Genomic DNA, 17693 nt, shown 5'->3' on the forward strand with positions numbered 1-17693 from the left:
AGGTCACCAATTCCTGCAAGCGTTTTAAATAAAGATGCTCAGAAAATGCCAGTTGTTTTTAAGGGACATTTTTGTTCATAAAAAAAAAACAGACCATTTTGACCAAAATGAAAATCTTGAGCAACATTTTTTGTTTAGGTTGAAAAGTCCCACTACAATGAAAAAACAAAAACAAAAACGCATCAATGAAAATAATTAGACTAGCTCTATCTTTAAGTTGCATTGTTGCTTAGACTTAGATTTGTCTTCAGTGCAAAAAAAGTGTGTGATTTTATATTGAGATAGCTAACTCAAGATCACCATCTCAGTGTAAAATGCTAGTGGAGACAAGGCGCTGTAGTTTTACCTCAATGCAGCTAGTCAAGGTTAACCCCATGCGGGGGGGCTGACCTTGACTAGCTACATCACAGTAATAATCAACTGTGCTGTTACTACTCCACTATTACATTGAGTTAGCTATCTCAGTGTAAAAAAACACACCTCTTTTTGCAGAGAAAAGTCTGGCTCTGAGCAGGTCTAATCAACATGGTGTTTAAAACAGTGGTGGCAGCTTTTGGATCGTATACGCTTAGGATCTCAACATTGCTGACAACAGTGGAGCAGACCCAGTGTAGCAAGAATGGGACATTTTGAAGAGATTAGACTTCCACACCATGCTTCCCCTCTCCCTCTCTTTCACACAGAGAAACATTTTGCACATTTCAGGTAACATTATACATGATGACAGGTTTCAGAGTAGCAGCCGTGTTAGTCTGTATTTGCAAAAAGAAAAGGAGTACTTGTGGCACCTTAGAGACTAACCAATTTATTTGAGCATAAGCTTTCGTGAGCTACAGCTCAGAAGTGAGCTGTAGCTCACGAAAGCTTATGCTCAGATAAATTGGTTAGTCTCTAAGGTGCCACAAGTACTCCTTTTCTTTTTGATTATACATGATGTAAAGACATAATCTACATCTTCACACAGTTGATGGAGGTATCTGACTAAAATCATAGTTATTTTTTTCTTGAAGATGCTAACGATTATGGAGTTTAAAGGTGCTTTTGAGCAGGTTAATTGTGCTCATATACATTTGAATTCAAGTCTGAATGTAGGGGTCCAATTTCAGAATCTTTAATCTTCTGAATCTCACACTTGCAATCCTCCACAATCATGACCACTTTAACAACAGCAACAGACCTGGTGCAGTTCAGCTCCAAGTGTTTCATGGTGAACTTGGTAGGCAAGCAGTGGGAACAAAAGGTGTAAAGACGATCTTCTGGGCCAGGGACATGAAAGGAACTACACTTTCCAAAGCACAGGTTGTTCTGCACCACCACCTTTTCACAGTTCTCATGCACAATACTCTGAAAGAGCAAACAGATTGCAGTTACTATATAGCATTGGCATTGTAAACACTTGTTGGCCCTGATCCTCCATTCTTTGCACATTCAAAACTCCCATGGACTTTTCTGGAAGATGTAGACACAAAAATAATGGAAGATAGGCTCACTCAACTAATATATAAGTTTCTTCTCTTACTGTTAGTTACTGTAGCACTCACATCATTTAAAATTATTTTAAGTAGCAACAAAATTAAAACAAAAGAGTTTCTGATACAGTAAGTTACCTAGTGATATTTCCCACTTACTTGGATAGTATTACTATAATATATACCTTTACATTTATGTATATCGTATTTGGTTCAAAGGGCCTTTATGTTTGAAAAATTACTACCAAGTTTGAGTCACGTCCGTTATATTAAGCATTGGTCTATGCTGGAAGTTATAACTTCTTTGACTAGAGTTTTTTTTAACCAACATAGTTATAAGCCCTCGTGTGGATGCAATTATATCAATATAAAGATGCCTTATTCCAGGATAGCTTATTCCACATCCCAGACTTGAATCAACTAACCTGATATAAGCACTTTTATACTAGTGTAACTTTGCTTTAACAATACCAGTATAGTTAAAGTGGTACAATCTTCTAGTATAGACAAGGCTTTACTCCTCATTTTTAGTAGAACTGGTCAAGAATTTGAGTTTAGCCATAAAACCACAAACCAACCCCTGAATAACTGCACTGAGACTGACTGTATAAATAAACTTACTGTTCTTCCTGCTGTCAGGCTAAATCATTGTATATTGATTACATTGGTTCCCAGATCTGTGCTCAGACAATGTGACTCATTGAACTAAAGCAAAAGTTTTCTTCAGTACCACTGGATGTCTATGAAGTGGTCTTGCTGCTAGCAAGTGGAATTGACCTGTATTTCCTTAGTCAGGGATTACAGATGACACATGAGAGTGGAGTTTGTGAAGGCAGAATAATGGGAGCAAATACTGCTATTGGGGCTCTTGCCTGAGACCTGTTCTTACCTGGGAAAAAGGCAGCGTCCTGCAGGTCTCCTGGTACATCTCGTTGGTCTTGATTGGCAGGACAACCTCCTCAGAAGCTGAATTTTTTTTTAACATGAAATGGTCCCAGAATTTTTTAGCATCTTTCCTGTAGGGGGGCTCAGCTTCCTTCTTGTTGACTGAGTGGGAAGGTAGGAAACGTCTCATGTTTTCAGAATGGGAGGTCTCTTTTGTTGCAGTCCAGCTTCCCTGATCTCGGTACACATCAAGCTCTACGTAGGGAAGGATAAATCTGGATGATTTTTTTTCTCCTTGCTTCCTGCTCTCTGCTGCCAGCTCTGGGGCTGCTACAAATAAACTTGGTTCTTCTAGGATTTCTTCATAATCCATGAGATCTTGCACCAGCAACTTGCTAGGGTCCTCTCTTTCAAGTAAATCTTTATCTTGGTAGGAAAGGTGCTGAAGTCTCCTCCTCTTGCTCCTTTGCAGCTCTCCACCTTGTCCTGTTGCTCCAAGACCTGAGATCACAAGCAGTTGAAGCAGCAGCAGAAACATACTAATCTTACTTGTGTGGACTTTTAATTTAATCGTCCTGCAGTTTCAGGTGAGCAAAGGAAGCGGCATGTAGTCTGCTAGCTTTATAAATGAGACTGAAGCCATTCTGTGGATGCTGGGGGGTGGGGGGTACAAAGGGGAGGACCCCAGGGTAACCAGTTAAACTCATTTACTGTAGATTATAATTATGATAAGGGAATTTGTGTTAATTCAACCCATCTTTTACTCCTGGGTGTGTGTATTAGAAGTTCCTATCTAAAACCTGGTTCCCCAGGGGGGTGATTAGTTGGAAAAAAATGTTTGGATAAGTTGTTTAGCTGTAGTCTGGAACTGTGGAAAAGTTCCTGAATGTTTATTAGCTCATTCAACATGTCCTTTATATTTTTTCACATACCCTCCCCCCCACACACCATCACAGCAGAATCAAAAAAGGGATGTCCTGTTGTGATGAAATATCAGAGAAAGCAAGGGCAATAAAACTATTTCAAAACATGAAGATAGATCTGTAGACTTACACAGAGATACCGGCCCACATTTTCAAAAGAGATCCCTAATTTAGAGGCTTCACATTTTCAGATCTATCAATTAATTTTGGGTGACTTGGCTATTAAAGTACCCTATCTAAGACCTAATTTTCTGACTTGAATTAGATTTGAGGTTCTCAGAAACTATGGAAAATCAGACCCCATGTATCTCAAACTGGGCAACCAAAAATAGAGGAACCTGTATTTAGTGCACTCTTCTGAAAATTTGGCCCTCAGAGACTTGTTGAAGCTCAAATACTGTAGTGAATCACTGGCATGGATGAGAACAGCATCTTGTAAATTTTTCACCATATCACTCTCTCTCTTGTGTAAGGGAGAAATAACATGTTTGTACACGAATAAAATGGACATACTTTTAACAAAACTGTATTAACAATTAATTCATTAAATAGCAATAGGATGCAATATATCTGTTCATACACATTCACACCTCCACATTCAGAATAGCTGTTCAAAGATGTGACATGCAATTCCCATAGAGCCTAGTCTTCAGCACATAGTCCAAAATCTGGCAAAACTCCCATTGACAATTAAGTCACATAAATCTGGATAATTTTTGATTAACAAAGCAGAAAGTGTGGTATCACCAACTCCCAAGAATGCTGTTCTGGGCTTATGTCACATATGCCTTTTAACTGCTCCATCTGAAGACTGTTTTGCCTCTAACAATTTATACATTCGATTGGATTATAAGCAATATTCAGATAGCCCCGGTTTAAGAAACCACTGCTGTTAGCACAATTTATTATTTATATAGCACCATCATTATCAAATGTATACCATTCACAATGTAAACTAAAACCTGCATGGTTTTGAATCTCTCTCACACCTTTTGCAACTCTTTATGCAAGCTTCGAAAGTAAGAAAAAAATTGTCCTTGACAGATATTTCCAACATGCCAACAGGTCAGATCAATATAACAGAAAACCCTCCTCAAACTGTAACACCTATTATTTTTGAAGATGAATACCAATACTTGCCATTTTAATACTAGTATTTAGTGTCTACACATCCTTGAGTCCACTTGAATATCAATAAGCTGTTAGACTGACTTAAGTCAAGGTGCTGCCAATCTGAAGATTAGTGTTAAAGACCTAGTTGATCTATGATAAATGCATGTCATTATTTGTCTTTCACCTCAGAGGGCTTAGTTTATTGCCCTGTAATTGGACTAAACCTATTGCCCTGCAAAGTTCTTGTGGGACACTGACTTGCAGCATTTATTGTTGCTATGCATGTGCATTACAACATCACTAGTGCAAAGCTATTTGAGATTTAGACCTTGTCTTTTCTGCAAGGTTAACCTGAATTATAATTCAAGTGTTGCCCTAAACTTGCATCCCATCACACACAAAAACCTGTAACTCAAGCATGTGGTGATTCCAACTTCAGTTGGGCAGCCCATCAGGGTATATAGGCTTCAGCTTAAGGTAGCACAAATCATTAGTGCTAACATGAACACTCTAGTGTGGACACAGGATAGAGCTGCTAAAGTGTTGCTAGTACTCCAGTGCTTTCCCACAATTCTACCCACATGCTCAGACAGGCAAAACAAGTTTCTCTGCAATTCACTGGGAAAAAATTCATAAGAGTGTCTCTGTTCGCTGCAGCGCAAACCACCATAAGATATGCCTCCAGAAGTCTTAGCGCTACACACTAATGTGTGATGTGTCAGTGTGGCCATGGCAGCTCACAAGCTAAATCGCAGTGCAGCCGCTCTCACTTGAGCTGGGCTAACTCAAGACAGGTAATTCAAGTGTAGAAAACTTAAGTTAGCTGTTCAGTAAAGACATACCCTAAATGTACAGTCTTAAATCTAATTTCCTATTTTTAGTGTCTAATAACTTTAACCAAAATAATGTACTAAAATTTCTCCTATCTAGTGCAAGTGGAATAATAACCATATAAATTATTTTACACCTTTTCTGACATTAAAAAAGTCAATTATATTTTAAGATTATTCATTTAGCTACAGGACTGGACTGATAATTAGACAGATATATTTGTATCTTGGCCAACACACCAGGTATTGAAACAGGAAACAAAAAGGAGTTTTCACCAGCAAAGCTATTTTTCACTTGCTTTGTTTAGGCTTGAATAGCCCTAAAACAGATTTAAAATTTCAAACTTTGGCCATGATCTTGAAAACACAATTGTATTCAAATGCGTAGTCCCATTGCCTCAAGACACTCACATGCAAGTTTGCAGGAGAAACAGAGAGAGAGAGAGAGTGTATGCTTGCATGTGTGTGTGTGTCCTGATCCAACCCCCCTTGAAGTCAACAGAAAGACTGTCAGCAAAGAACATACACAAGAGCAAAAGCAAAGTATGGCATACACACTGTGCATTATGCTGTTTATTATTACTATTATTTATAGTTCAGTAGCACCTCAAGGCTTCAACTGAAATCAGGGCCCCAGGGTGCTGGGCACTGTAAAGATACATAGAGACAGTTCCTGCCTAGAAATGCTTATGTTATATTTATATATATAAAGACAAAACAGAAAAAGGGTGTGGTGGAAACTAAGGCACAGAGAGATTAAATGAATAGCAGGTTAGTGGCAGAGCTGGGAAAAGCACCCAGGTGCCCTAGCCTTTGGGTCATGCTGCCTCTCTGCGAGTACAATGCAGGGGTCTACTCAGCCCTTAATTCCTCCAGATCCTCCCTGCACAAGGCAAGATATCTTTCCCCAGCAAACTCTGAATAGAATCTTTGGTAATAATACAAAATATTTACAAATCCACTCCTTGAGACAAAAACTGTATGGAATAACAAATACTTGCAATGGATATTGGACAGAGGAGACTGTCATTATAACTCAGTAAAACAACTGTCACATTCCTACAAAATGCCGTGTAGCAATAAATATACAAAACTACATTTTTTCTGCTTCAGTATTTGGGTAGTGAGTATTTTTGCTCCATTTTGGATGTTAAATTTTGTGGGCAAATACCACGCTCAGATTCGAACAACCTTTCACCCCATAGCAGCATTTTATTTTTGAGTACACTGCTTTCACTTGAACTAGTCAGCATTAATGCTTTCCAATCTTTTAAAGCACAGAGATCTACAGATGACAAGTGCTTTGTAAATGCAAAGTATCATTATTCATTTGCTTCAGATTGTTCAGTCATCATGGACATAAACTGAATAATTAGTTACACTGCCAATTGATGCCTAAAAATAATTCTTAGCCAATGGTGGAATTTTTTTCCTTCTGTTGAGCTAAATAGGGTCATTATAGTATAAATTACAAACAACCCTCTAAACTTCTATCCAGATAAAACTTTTAAAGAACCCGTTTAAAGACCTCAGAACTAATTAATTACTACTTTACAGTACATTCCCCAATTATTATACATTCCAAAGAAAGCCCTCTTTTTTTTTTTTTAGAGTATTGAGTTTTTAAAAAGGCAGAAAGAGTCACATTACCTACATGCCTTTCATAGCATAGTTACAATAACTAACCCAATAGGCTTGTGAGTGATATAACAGGACAAAAAATCTGATGGCTTTTACATCTTAAAATTTGTATACGTCACCTATTTCCATTGCAGTGAGGTTCTTAAATTTTGTTGCCAATTGGTATAGCAGAATTTCATCCACATCTTTATAATGTTTTTCTCTGTATGCTCATCCCAACAGGAATAAAAGCAGTATTCCAAGCTGCTGCCAAAATTTAGATGCCTACATTTGAAAAGCTGTCCTCTACTTACAGTAGAACCAATAGAATTGCAAGCTTAAATGTGTTGGTCCTTTAGCCTTACCATATAGTAAAAAACCCCAATAACATGGGAAAATCTACACAGAAATATTCATTTGAGAATGAAAGTAACATAGCTTTCAATCTATTGAAACCCAAATACAGAACAACATTTTTAAGTAGAGAATCCTAAAAAATGGAAGGGGGAGAGAAGGAGGCAGAGACAACAACAATAGTTAGGAAAGAAGTTTGAAGATGTTTGGAATCAATATTTTTATCAAATAAAATTTGTGAGGTCAATTTTGTGATTAAACATTTCTGAGGTAAAGAATGAAAATAGTAAAAAGTAGCATAACCTTCCTATTGCAGCTATTTTAGTCTTACTATCACTTTAAGAGGCTGTGCAGCATGCAAATGTACATGACTTGTTGGGACATGTTGCTTTTTAGAAGCAAAAATGGAACTGGTGTGGTAGAAACAGGCAGTTGCTCTGAACTCCTCAGTAAGCTTGGATTGTACAGAATTCACGAGATGTTTTTAGCAACAGAAGTATTACTTATATTTTCTTCTTGATATCAATGAAGGGAGCAGAGTGAAGATCAACATGGACATCCATACTGCATCAGCAATCCCAAGATCAATGAGATGCATGGCTAGTTTTCTCTCTAAGCATCCCAGCTTGTTAGACTCTGTACGGATTTCCACATATGATAGCATCTCCTGAGCAAAACATGGAGGCAGAATCCATGTATCATTTAACTGAGAATCTAACTCATCCCAAACTCAGTGTGGAGCTGGAAACCACGCAAAGCGGTTGGTTGATTTCTGTGGCTTGCTGTGAGGTGGAAGATGAAGAGGGAAAACCAAGACATCTGGAATAGTTTGAGAGACATTAGAATCTTGATAGAAAACCCCCCTTTTTCCTGAAATACATGAAAAGTGAGAGAGAGCAGTGGAAATTCTCTAAACAGTCTGAAAAGACACCTGGAAGATATTGCCAGCACAATCTAAGCCTCTGCAAGAAGATGATGGTAAGACTTCTAATAGCCATAGGTTTATTTATAGCAATAGGTATATTGTGTTATTGGTAACAGCATTAATAATAAGTAATCGTTGGAACAACTTACCAAGGGACGTGGTGGATTCTCCATCACTTGCAATCTTCAAGTCAAGACAATGTTTTGCTTTTTAAAGATATGCTATAGCTCAGATAGGTCCTGGGCTTGATGTAGGAATGCCTGGGTGAGTGTCTGTGGCCTGCGTTATGCAGGCAGCTAGAGTAGATGATCACAGGGCCCTTCTGGCCTTAAAAATCTATGAATGTATAAATCAGTTTTTCAATGTGATTTTTAACCTGAAATCATGCCTTTATCTCACTTTTCCTTTTCTTATATCTGTTGGCAAAGCCTGTGTCCTTCTTTGGATTTATTTCCTAAAATAAAATATTCTAGTGCTCATCTGCTTAAAAAACAGACACAGCCAAATATTCATGAGTAATTCTATAATAACAACCCAATGTATGCACCCAAAAGAGGTAGACACATTAAAGGAAAACAGATTTCAGTAGCTGTATACAATATACAACAGACGTATTGTACTTATCACTTATAAACACATTTTTAATATGATCATTACCTCAGTCTCTGTCACAGTAAGAAAGCTTTTAAGTACTTGGGTATTTAAGAGACAAGTCCGCAGCTATCATATAGGATTTATTTTTATTAGTATACAGTACATATTTAGGTATAACAGTCAATATAGTGCATGTAACATGCTATTTTTGGTACAAATATTAGAATAGCACCAGTCTAGTGATTTAAATAAGGTAGAACTACAATGTTGATAGAACTATATACATAATTCTCTCTAATATTTAGAAAGAATGAACACAAATCAAAATGTAAATAAACTTCTCAATTGCAGTACCCACTACAGGGAACTGGAACATTCTCTTCTGGATTTCTGTTTCCAAATTAGTTTAAAAAAAGGCAAATTTAATCTGTATAAAGTTAATTATGCATTTATTAACACAAATTAAAAAAATAGTCTCTTGCTTGAGGAATACATTAGATTTTTTTTCACTGAACTTTTTTGCACATTTTTTATACTTGTGAAAGGTGCTGGGTGGACAGTCCCAGTGAATCAAGTCCTTTGTTTATTCACAGAATAAGTGCAGCCTGGAAGGACTACATCAGTAAGTGAGTGTATAAGTTCATTCTCCATGCCCATTCAGTTCTTGACCTTCTGTTGGACTCTCAGAACTTCTAATAGCAAAGTTTGTCCTCTGAAACCTGACCAACCCCACCCACCATAATCTTTAACAGAGTCAAATCCACAAGCCACTGAGGTCAATGAAAACAATTGCAGTGACTTCAGTGGGCTTTGGATCAGGCCCATAGTTCATTGAACATTCCTGAGACGGTGACTTTCTGTTACTACTGACATGGAAATGTATTCAAACCAGTGACTTAGATGGAAGCATTCTATATCCCTCTTACTAACAATCCCTTGAGCCATCCAGTGCTCTCATTGACCTGGTTTGGATTCATTACATTCTTTGAACCTCAGCATCCTTGCCAGAAATACAAAAGCTGTTCAAATTCTATCCTTGAATTTAAGGAAAGCCCAAAGAGAATTCAGATATGAAATGATGTAAATGGTTCTTATAGCTAAACATTCACAATACCTTGGAAACAAGATTTTTAGCTGTATTATTGTATAGAAAAAAAAATTAGTGAGGCTATTAAGCATACGCAGTTTGTACTGTTGTTGATGGAGCTATCTTAAATCCTCTTCAATTACTTTAAGGCTGGTTCAAATGAGAGTGTGACACACATAGAGGGCTAAATCCTTCCCTACTCTTGCTCAAGCACAATTCCCTTTGAGATCATTTGGGGCTTTGCCTTCATAAAGATGGCAGGATTTGGCCCATGATATTTTTCTTCTCATGTTATTGTACAGTTATTCTGAAATCCAACTCTCCCAGCACAAAGTCTCAAGATTAGCAGAGGGAATTAAGTGGGGTGGGTGATGGAATTTACACACAGGAACACGTATGAAACCACAGAAAAGGAAGCAAGGCTGCTGCACAGTCTTCTGCACAGTAACTGCCATCTGTACAGTTACCCCTCTGTTCTCCCAAGGTGGTGTTAGGTGATTAGATTTGGTCATGCATGGCCTGCTTTCGCCTGGCCCCAACAGCCCCATCCATGTTGGCCTATTCCAAACTGGCACAGAGACCCCTCTGCGGAGTTCCGGGGGTGTTGATGCCCTCTGTGAGGCCACTCCATCCATTCCCTTTCCCTCCACACAGCCATATTGGGGAGCTTAAATGGTGAGGAAGGCCTTGTGTAGGACTTCCAACTTGAGTGACTTACACTCTCATTGTACTGCAGTATTGCTCACCTCTGATGTCATTTGGTTAGGTATTGAGGCAAAAAGGTTACTCTGAGAGATTCATTAGACACAGCAACTCTGTAGTGTACGCAGTACACTACATGAAGAAGTTATTTTTCTAGCAGTTTTGTTCCAATTAAATTCTGAGTTTTTAAAAACTCTCTCAGAAATAAACTTAAATTTTAAAAAAGGTGTCAAATCCCTAAGGATTGTACTTGCAATCAGGTCCAGGTGGGCACATCCAATTAGGATCCAAAGTCTTTGGAGTCGGATTGTGGCTGGACTTGTGCAGATGGGAAAGGTGAGGAGAAGACAAAAGCAGACTTCCTTCCCCATGGCGCTCCTGCACTGTGGGCCTAATCCAACTCCTGCTTAGATTCTTCCCATGGACTCCTGTGAGTTCTGGATCAGGTACCATGCTAGGACAGCAATGATAGAAGCACTAGCATCCCTAACAGCAACCCAATGTCAGCAACAGAGCTCACTCTGCAGATGAGCCCATTACCGCTCCCACTGCCACTTCTCTCCCTATAACTGCAAGTGAAAACAAAGCTAACAGAACTGTAAAACTCTAGGTTTTATTGCTGATGAATTCAAACAACAGACAATTTACATTCACCAATCATGGAACCTGCAAGTTGACTGTTGTGTTAGTTTATTTTTGTTTAAAAATAAATTAATAAATTTACATAGCTATTAGGTGTAAGACCTAAGGCTTTAGTCTTCGGTGTAACAAAATTTGGGCATCTCATTAGAACAAATAACAGTTCCAAATGCTTTGGGGGTGTTTGAAAACTGAAATTGCATTCAGATCTGAATTTTGCAAGTGGCCCTTATTGTTGTAATGAGCTCAAACCAAAACCAAGAACCAAACATTCTGAAACTTGATGGTGCTTGAATTCTGGATCTAGACTGAGGCTTTCTCTAATGAGAACCTATTTTTCCACCCCTTCCTTGCTATGCTTAGCACTGGGCTACTGCATTCACTCGAGTTGACTCTAATATACCCTAGCAGGAGTATAAAAATAAACCCTGATGATAATGAAGTTTCTTTTCTACACTTATACCCTCAAAATACTGCAAATATAAGTTAAACATTCTGTGCACAAGAAAGGCCAGATGGGTATGAGTGTCAGTTTTGTTTACAGCTTTCTTGAGCAGACATAGTTGTGCCGATTACCCTTCCTACAGTCTTTTGCTTGCCATTTCCCTCGCCTCTGCACCAAAACACAATTCTTTCCTTGCTTTGAAAGGCGAGATGGACTTCTTCTCCAGTTTGTGAAGGTGACAGGTTCTCCTCCATTCCACTCCCAATGGCCAGGATTAACTTGATCATTAAAGCCTAATACGAACCAAAAAGATCAAGTCAGTGATGTGCATTTCACCTCCAGTCTGAAGGCTTCTGCTACAAAAGAAAGCCTATTCTTCTATTCCTCTAGTGAGAAGTACACACAAGACTTATGGAAGGAAGAGAGCCAGAGCTGTCCCTTGGGTAGGGCAAATCGGGGTGACCACTCCGGGCCCTGCGCTTTGGGAGGCCCCGCAGGCCGGTGTAATTGGCTGGCCTGGTCACTCCCAGAAGAGACTAATCTGTCACTTCCGCCCCGGGCCCTGCACCCTCATAGGGACAGCCCTGAAGAGAGCACACCAGGTCTGCAAGTAAAATACAGTGTAACTTCTGGTAAGGAAATTAGCATCATGTGAGCAAGGAGACAGCATCCTTTCCCTTACTATCACCCACCCCAAAACCTCTCAATTTCTCTATACTTTGTGTCCAAGTTTTTCTTGTGATATTTATCTTAATTTCCCTGGTAAGCACATTCTAGTCAAGAATGCAGATTCAAACGTTATCCGAGCCCCCTTGTGAAATCAAATTCCTGTCAGCCTTTTAACATTCATACGGGCCTTATCTAGACTAAGAAAATAGTTCATGTCTGAAAACACATTGGCTAACCATTTTCAGCATGTTTTTTCACCTAGTGCAGGCACAGCTTACTACCTTTAAAACGTTAGTTGGTTCACCCCAAACACATAAACAGTGTTTAAAATAGTGTTAGCTAAGATATTCAGACATATCCTATTTTCCTAGTCTAGACAAGGCCCCAGAAATATACGAACTCACTAAATTTGTTGAACCTGATTCTCCGCTCCATTACAACAGCTTTATACCACTGAGGTCAGTAGAGTTGCACTAGCCTAAAACTGATCCCTGGGGATGGGTGGGGTCAAGATGAAATTCCTCTCTATGATACAGATTTGCAGAACTGGACCTTTCCTTTCATACATTTCTCTAAATATTCAATAAAAGCGACTTAAGGAAAAAGGACACTGGACCTGATGGACAGTTGGTCTGTATTCCTATGTTCCAAAGTAAAGCTCATAGAAAGACACTCGTGTTCTCCAGGAGACAGTCATACTTAACATTTTGTATACTTGCCTATCCAAAAGGGCTTCCTGCCACTGAAGTCCCACAGCCACTGCATGTGTTGTTTAGTGACCACACTTGCTAGACTTCCAAAGTATCTAGGTTCAAAAAGAGAGGACGGAATAATCAGAATGATACAGAGCGAGACATCTTTCTAATTGACTTTTCTATAATGAGTGTTTATTCTACCATAAGACACATATCACAATTTCGCATGAAAACTGATGTTTGGATCAAAGAATACCCTGTACACAGGTTTATTTTTAAACCTCATGTCCACTGGACAGATTGTGTAGTCACTAATCAATTACTTAAAGGTAATAGATATTATATACTCATATGTAATATTTTAAACCCCAATGTTAATTATTTCACAAGAAATTCTTTAACATGGGTTTAAAAGTACATGCAGTTTTTTTGGTAGGTGTATTGTTTTGCAAACAAGAGTTGTTTATTTGTAACAGTAAGTTAAGGTCCATCTACCCTACAAATACAACCATGTTGAGGGATCTGGTCATATTATGGCTCCATTTTGTAATGCAAACTCTCTTTTAACCATGTCCCCGGAACTATGCTAATGCCTTGGATAAATAAAGGTAAAATTTCATTTACACTTCAAAATGGAACTGTGTTATAACTGGATCGGGGACAACTGGAGTATAAACAGATAGATTCCTGACACGGTTGAAACTGTAGTGTAGATCAGGCTTAAATGTCTTCAATAAAGTCCTAGCAGAAATTTTAAAGACTTATTTGATTTACAGCGTCTTCCACTTAATTCAATTAGCAGTTGAGCTGGGTCTCTGCTTACATATGTTCTAAACCTTTGAACCAAATCATTTAATTTAACAGCAGTATAATCCTTTCATTGGTTCATGAAAATTCAGTAAAACTAAATCACTGGCACTAGAAAGTTGCTTCACCAAGTGCTACAAACCTGGGATATACACCCTAGTGATCATAGCAATAATGAGATCAACCTCTTATTTCAATCCAAATAATAGAAACACCTGATTGCAGCCAGAAGAAAGACTGGTGTGGCTATAATAAAATCTAATCTCAAGAGAGGTCCCTTCCAAATACTGATTTAAAAATCATGCTTGTATGAAAAGACATTTCTAATCATTACATGTAGTCACAGCTCTAGACACACTCTAAGAAAATGAGAACAGTTCTGAAAGTGCGTGTATGATAATAGCATTAACCTAGGCCCGGGCTCCAGACAGGCAGGAAATGACAATATAAAGGTATTTATGGAGCTAACTGTAATTCTAACTAAACCCTAATTAAAAAGTCTCTACTGAAAAGGACATACTACTTTATTTAAAATACACACAACACTCATTGTGGTGCCAAATATGTCCATTTACATTTTTTTCTGTGTGCTTTAAAATCTATACCATGCATTCAAAAGCATCCAGCACCTCAGAGCAATCAATCCCAACTAAGCAAACATTTCAGCTAAATGGTGCCTGCCAAGGGTGTTCACAGCAATACGCAAGGCATTCAGGAGCTAAACTCTCTCCTTTATGCTTTCTCCAGGGCAGCTCTATACCAAACTAAAACTGCCCAATAGCCAGTTTAACCAGGTACAAGAAGGATCCCTACAGCATAGGGAGATCCTTGGGTGGTGCAGAGCAGCTGCAACAGACCCTAAATCACATACCCTATGGCCAGCAGAGGAGGAATGGTTGGGGCAACTCCATACCCGGCTAGCACAGGCGGTCATATCTCATTTGGGGCCATTAGCACCAATACTAGTTAACACAGCCAGACACACAGCTGGCCCAAGATCAAGGGAGTGCCAAAGGCACTGAGCAGCTCCCAGACATAGCTTTAGACCTTTTTTTAATTTTTTGTATTATGGTAGCGCCTAGGAAACCCAGTCACAGACCAGGACCCAGTTGTGTTAAGTGCTATACAAAGACAGCAAAAAGATGATCCCTGCCCTGAAGAGCAGCAATCTGAGTTCTGAGCTCTGACTGTTAGTTTTATTTAAACGCTAACGCATGGAGATTCCAGGTCAATGGAAGAGAGGCCCTGATTTTCCTGTACAAGCCGGACCCTTTGTGTCACTCAGGCAGTGCAAAGTGCATGGCCATAAATGGCCCCCAGAAAATTCCCCTTATGCGGGGGAACTCCCTAGTGGCCTAAATCAGAAGGAGGGGGCTCCCGTGCAAGCAGAGCTCTGCTACACTGCTCCTCAACTGATGCAATGTCCACAAGGGCATAAACTGGAACAGCATCCTAGGCTGCTCTAACCACTGTTGGGTCTGGGCCAGTGCAGAATCAGGGAACTGTAAAGGAGCTCTCCTACCCTCATGCCAAGAGGAGCTTGGAGGCAGGGGAGAATTGAGCCGAGAGAATCAGATTCATAAACAGTTCTTTGACAAGTGTTGAAAACACTTCTGTTACTCAAATGGAAGGTTTCCTTTCCACTGAGCAACCTTCTTTGTTGTGTGTTAAACATTCTACAGTAACCCTGCATTGTCATGTCTGCGTTGTCTGTCTGAGAACAATACCCTGCAATTAGTGTGGCAGAAATGATGCAAGTTTGGTGGGGCAATTAGCTGTTTTTATATCACGCCATCATGACACAGAACAAATCTGTTTCAAGGGAAGCATTTTATTATGAAATGTCGTGACTTGTCACTGTTGAGGGGCTGAACAAACAGGTTCATATGTCATCCAGTGTGCAGATTCTAATGGGCGAGTGTCATGTTTATGTCAAAACCCAACGCTGAAACACGAACCCTGTCACTTTGTAGCTAAACCCCAAATCTGAATGTCTTCAGGTTCATTACTCCCTAATGGTCAGTCCTGTCAGAATGAAGATATGGACAATCCTACTCACTGTAAAAGTATTAACGTACCATATTGTGCCTTAGGATCTGTATTTATGGCTCCTAAGTGGAATCCAAATGTGGCCCAGTATTTTCAGCTGAGACTGCTGCTATTAATTTGTTTACACGGTCTCCAGTTACAAATGGGAGGTATCTGGTGCAAGGATGTTTTCAGAAAGGGTCATTAATTCAGCAACTAACTCCCCATCCTGAGGTGTGGTTGACATACAATTTTTGTACCAGTATAAACACTACATTTTTTAGTGGTGTGATTTTTTTATCATTAGAGTTATACCAGTACAACTGCTAGTGTGGATACTGGCACAATTTTGCCAATCTAACTGCATCCATATTAACCACATCAGTATAGTTAAACCAGTACAACTTGTGTGTTTAGACAAGGCCTGAGTGTGTTGCTCTTCCAGGGACTTTGCAAGGCGTATTTATCTAGCCAAGTTTGGGTTTTCAACCTTTTTTCATTTGGGGACCCATAAAATTTTTTGAATGGAGGTGCAGACCCCTTTGGAAATCTTAGACATAGTCTGTGGACCCCCAGGGTTCTGCAGACCACAGGTTGAAAACCACTGGGGTAGAAGATACAAGGTACATATTTTTTCTTTAAAGGGAATTAACCTTAGTTGGAGTCTGACTGCCATTGAGCCAGCAACATTGTAGCTCAACTTTGTTTTAAAAATTGTATATCCACCAACACTGTCTCTTATAAAATTGGAAAAAAAGTAAATAATGCACAGAGTAGTTTTCCCAGATGGAAACCTGGTAGTGAAATGTTGTTTTACAGTGTTCTGAAACTGGCTGTTTCATCTGTAAATTCATTACCGATCTAACATCGCCAGTAAAATGAGGAGCGAGGCATGCATTACTTTGGGAATGAAACGGCTGATCTGTTCCAGGAACAGAAATAAGAGAATAGAAAACTAAAACCATTTATTAACTCATCTTCCAATCAGCACTTCAAAATGAATTAAACATCTTCTGAGACTGGGACCTGCACATCTGTAAGCCATTTGCAGTAGAGGGGGGAGGAGCTCTCATTTAACATGAAAAAGCCTCCTCAAACTGAAGTATCCAGCTTTAATTAAATTATCATGGCTCATGAGAGATTTGTTTGCTTGTTAGTTAGCTGATATACTTTGACTCTTCCTTGTGGTGTTCCATACCATCACTTAACCTCATTCAATTTTCATATTACACACAACTTTTCAGGAGGAAAGGAGTCTCTGCAGCTACTGACACACACAAGGTGGACTTCCCAGAGAAAAGAGGTCTGACTAATGTAATTTAGGGAGGGTTCCCTCCCAGCTAGTTGAATGTGAAAGGGATTTCAGAGAGAAGATAATCAGGATCTGCTGGCCTGACAGCTTTGTTCGGGATGTTGTCTGGAGGAGGACAGGAAAAGGATCATTATATGGCTCATATTACTCACCAGGCAAAACAAAGTCATAATGAATGCAAGAGCATGTTGTTGCCAATATAAATAGAACCAGGGGAAATCAGCACTCAGAGGGGCTGCTATGGACAGAAAAGGATCCTGGAGAACCCTAACTAGGGCTCTTGGAGAATGACCCAACACCTGTCTACTTCCCTAACTCCCTGGCCCCTTCCTTTACTCCCTCTTCTCCTCTCCTGTTTCAGTCAACCTCTGGTTTTTTTACTCACAAAATTGTGAGCCCAGTTAATGTTTTTAGATGTTTAACTGAGTTAAGGCCCCCTTAAAGTAAGGCTGAAAAATGTGGTCTCACCCTGTCTAATTAGGCGTTTTGTGGTGCTTATAGGATAGAAAGATGCAGACACAGTAGGTGAAGGGAATAGAAAGGAAGGAAGAAATGCACCCACCATGCATATGCTTTGCTAGGCTCCAGCACTATAA

The 17693-nt window shown here is 39.3% G+C and overlaps 2 protein-coding genes across 5 annotated transcripts in view; both read right to left on the reverse strand.

The window, feature by feature from the left end:
- Positions 1-1040: 1040 nt before the first annotated feature.
- Positions 1041-2892, reverse strand: CER1 (cerberus 1, DAN family BMP antagonist). Its single transcript, XM_007053430.3, has 2 exons — positions 2359-2892; positions 1041-1344 (listed from the first exon to the last, which is right to left on the reverse strand). The coding sequence occupies exons 1-2, from the start codon at positions 2890-2892 to the stop codon at positions 1051-1053; spliced, it is 828 nt and encodes a 275-aa protein (XP_007053492.2). The 3' UTR covers positions 1041-1050.
- A 5948-nt stretch (positions 2893-8840) lies between these two features.
- Positions 8841-17693, reverse strand: part of FREM1 (FRAS1 related extracellular matrix 1) — a 97480-nt gene continuing 88627 nt past the window's right edge. For all 4 annotated transcript variants that reach the window (XM_007053431.4, XM_043547220.1, XM_027823920.3 and 1 more), the window contains 2 exons: positions 12975-13060; positions 8841-11879 (listed from right to left, as the gene is read on the reverse strand). In XM_007053431.4, coding sequence (XP_007053493.2) covers positions 11680-11879; positions 12975-13060 — 286 coding nt within the window. In that variant the 3' untranslated portion in view covers positions 8841-11679. The remainder of the gene's footprint in view (positions 11880-12974; positions 13061-17693) is intronic.

This window comes from Chelonia mydas, chromosome 5 (genome assembly GCF_015237465.2).
Source record: "Chelonia mydas isolate rCheMyd1 chromosome 5, rCheMyd1.pri.v2, whole genome shotgun sequence".
NCBI classification, from domain to species: Eukaryota; Metazoa; Chordata; order Testudines; family Cheloniidae; genus Chelonia; species Chelonia mydas.

Excerpts from the sequence above, each read along its gene's own strand:
- CER1 (XM_007053430.3), bottom strand. The coding sequence starts at position 2,892 with ATGTTTCTGCTGCTGCTTCAACTGCTTGTGATCTCAGGTCTTGGAGCA. Across the intron at positions 1,345-2,358 it reads GGACGCTGCCTTTTTCCCAG|AGTATTGTGCATGAGAACTG; the intron begins GTAAGAACAGGT and ends TTGCTCTTTCAG.